The following is a 2,692-nucleotide window of genomic DNA, read 5'->3' as shown; positions in this document are numbered from 1 at the left end:
TTTTTTTCTTCTTCTGATTACAATTCAACACCAGCTTAGAGGTAGACACAAAAATACATGCACTCCCTCCCCCTCTCCATTCCATCCTCTACTCACTCACTCACGTTGTTCCCTCCCCTCCTGTGGCCCCTCCCCTTTCCTCTCCTCCCCACTAGATCTAAGGACGCCTCTCTCATACACTCCTGCTGCACAGGTTGTGAGAGGGAGGGAACGAGAGGCAGAGAGAGAGAACATACACTACAGACAGTCAAATAGAAGTGAGAGAGGCGAGACAGCAAGAGAGAGAGAGAGAGAGAGAGAGAGAGAGAGAGAGAGAGAGAGAGAGAGAGAATTGAATTGAGAGAGGGATAAAGAGGGACAGAGATAAACAGGTTCAGGAAGAGAGAGAAAAACAGTTCATTTTCAGTTTTTGAAGAGAAGTCAAGGTAGAGAGAGAAGGAGGCAAGAGGAGAGACAGAAGGGGACTTTTCAGGAGTGGGACTATACCTAGCAAAGTGGGAGCTGATCATCGGTAGCAACCCCCTCCTCTCTGCTTGGTGTCAGATCCCCAGAAGCCACAGCCATGGAGCCCCATGTGTCAACAACTCAGGTTGAGGGGGAGCGCAAGGAGAGGAAGAAGATCCAGTTTGCAGCCATGGAGCCCCATGAGTCAAGTCAGGTTGAAGGGGAGCGCAAAGAGAGGAAGAAGATCCAGTTTGCAGCCATGGAGCCCCATGAGTCAAGTCAGGTTGAAGGGGAGTGCAAAGAGAGGAAGAAGATCCAGTTTGCAGACATGGACCTCAATGAGTCAACTCAGGATGAGGGGGAGCAGAAGGAGAGGAAGAAAATCCAGTTTGCTGTCCAATCCTCTGCACCCCCCAACCTGGACCCTCGGCAAGTGGAGATGGTGAGTACAAGACATGCATGGGAGTTCTTGTTTGCAGTTTTTCACAATATTGCACTGCATGCAACAGTGACTGATTGATTGAATACTTTATTACGTAGAAATGTAAACAAAGTACAGTCAAACACTTAGGCCCTTATTTATCAATGCGGTGTATACCCAAAATTGGGTGTACACCAGGTGGTCTTGTTTCCATTCAGGTCCTGGGTATTCAATTCATATTAATCATGACATGAAAAATAACAACAAAATTCAAATCATCACAAAAACTTACACCTATGTGAAGTAAGAGGTGCAACTCTGTGTGGTGGTCCCCGGGGGTTCCCCGTTCCAGACCCGCAGGAACGCGCCCAGGGTCCCGGCCCGGTTCCGGTGAGCCGCCCTGCGTCCGAAACGGTCGAGAAATGACAGAGTTAATGTGTGGGGGTCCCTCTACTGTACTGTACTGTACTCTACTGTCACACCTGAAATCATCATATATACAATTAATATGTATGTGTGTGTTAACTTAGGCTGCACAACAGTGACACTTGGTTTTGAAAACCAACCAAATGCTATTTTCGTGCTCGGACAGACCCAGGCAGCCAGGGACAGAACCAGGCAGTCAGGGACACACAAAGCTCCATAATGAAGTGGTTGCACCACATTTTTTTCCTCCAACCTGTATGTCTTTCTTTTTTTTATTCTGTGATATTTGAATTTTCTGTTATCAGTTTATTTTTATGAACAAACGTCCCTGTATCATAAGTCTCCTACAGCCTACAGCCTGTATTTTCTTTTCTTCTTTACTTTTTGGAAGGTTATTATAGCTTCCTTATTGGCCATATATTTCCATTACAGTAGACGGTATCCCTAAGGATTTCTTTTAGTGTTGTCTTGTTTTGTTTTCGTCTTTTTCGACCCGACTATCCGTTGGCTCGATCTCTCAACACAGTTGAGAAATGATGATGATGACATTTCCCTCCAATGGCTTCCTCTTGGTCCCTCACTCCTCTCATCTTGACCCAATTAACTATGTGACATTGACACAAAAGTCAACACAGAAGTTTGTCTTTTGCAACTGGCCCCTAACATCGATTCTCCCATGTCCCTCCTTTGGGAGTTATTGGTGCTGTCACGCAACTCACAAAGTTAATGATTACTTCTCTTGACTGTCTTTTGTTGTCTTTTATTATCTGTCACTGTTTCACCATGTTTATCAATACAACAATACTCTCTTTCTTTCTTGCCAGAAAACCCCACAATGACTGAGCAGAGATGTGACCTTTAAGGGCCATTCACAGCAAGCACTATAACTTTAAAAAATATATATAGTTTGAAAAATCGTTTGAAGTCAAATGTATGGCAGAGTTCACACCGACTAAAATAAATATAAAATGGTGAACGCTATAGTTATAGTCATCTTTATAGTTATAGTGCTCATTGTGAATATCACTTTACGGTGTGTGCCATGTGAGCGTATAGTTGTGTGTCTAGGTGCGACAACTGTGATCCTGATCCTTACTCTTGGCATCCGTCACCTGACTGCCTGTGGCTATAATTTCAGTTCAGTAGAAAGTGGGTCAGAAGAATCGGTTGATGCTGAGGTAGATCGAGGCCAATATGGCTCGGAGACCCCAAGGAGACTTGGAGAGAGAAGCAAAAAGAGAGCTGCATGAAGGAAGGCAGAGAGAGAGAGAGAGAGAGAGAGGGAGAGAGAGAGGCTGCGGCACGACCTGTTCTCTATTAGTTCACCTATCTGGTGTCATCTCCCAAAGTAGTTGTCCTTGTTCTAGAGTTCTCTCCTACAGTGGCTGTCTCAGAACTAGG

General features: G+C 45.0%; 1 protein-coding gene across 2 annotated transcripts in view; it reads left to right on the top strand.

The window, feature by feature from the left end:
* The first annotated feature begins 280 nt into the window (after positions 1-280).
* The window catches only part of ppp1r1b (protein phosphatase 1, regulatory (inhibitor) subunit 1B), a 35,227-nt gene continuing 32,815 nt past the window's right edge, over positions 281-2,692 (top strand). The window contains exons 1-2 of one of the 2 annotated variants that reach the window (XM_079521638.1): positions 281-658; positions 728-886. In XM_079521638.1, the coding sequence (XP_079377764.1) occupies positions 563-658; positions 728-886 (255 nt within the window). In that variant the 5' untranslated portion in view covers positions 281-562. Of the gene's footprint in view, positions 887-2,692 lie in introns of both variants that reach the window. The other variant, XM_079521637.1, reaches the window with a different exon arrangement.

Source organism: Electrona antarctica, assembly GCF_951216825.1.
Source record: "Electrona antarctica genome assembly, chromosome: 14".
NCBI classification, from domain to species: domain Eukaryota; kingdom Metazoa; phylum Chordata; class Actinopteri; order Myctophiformes; family Myctophidae; genus Electrona; species Electrona antarctica.
This window is presented reverse-complemented; position numbering and strand designations above follow the sequence as displayed.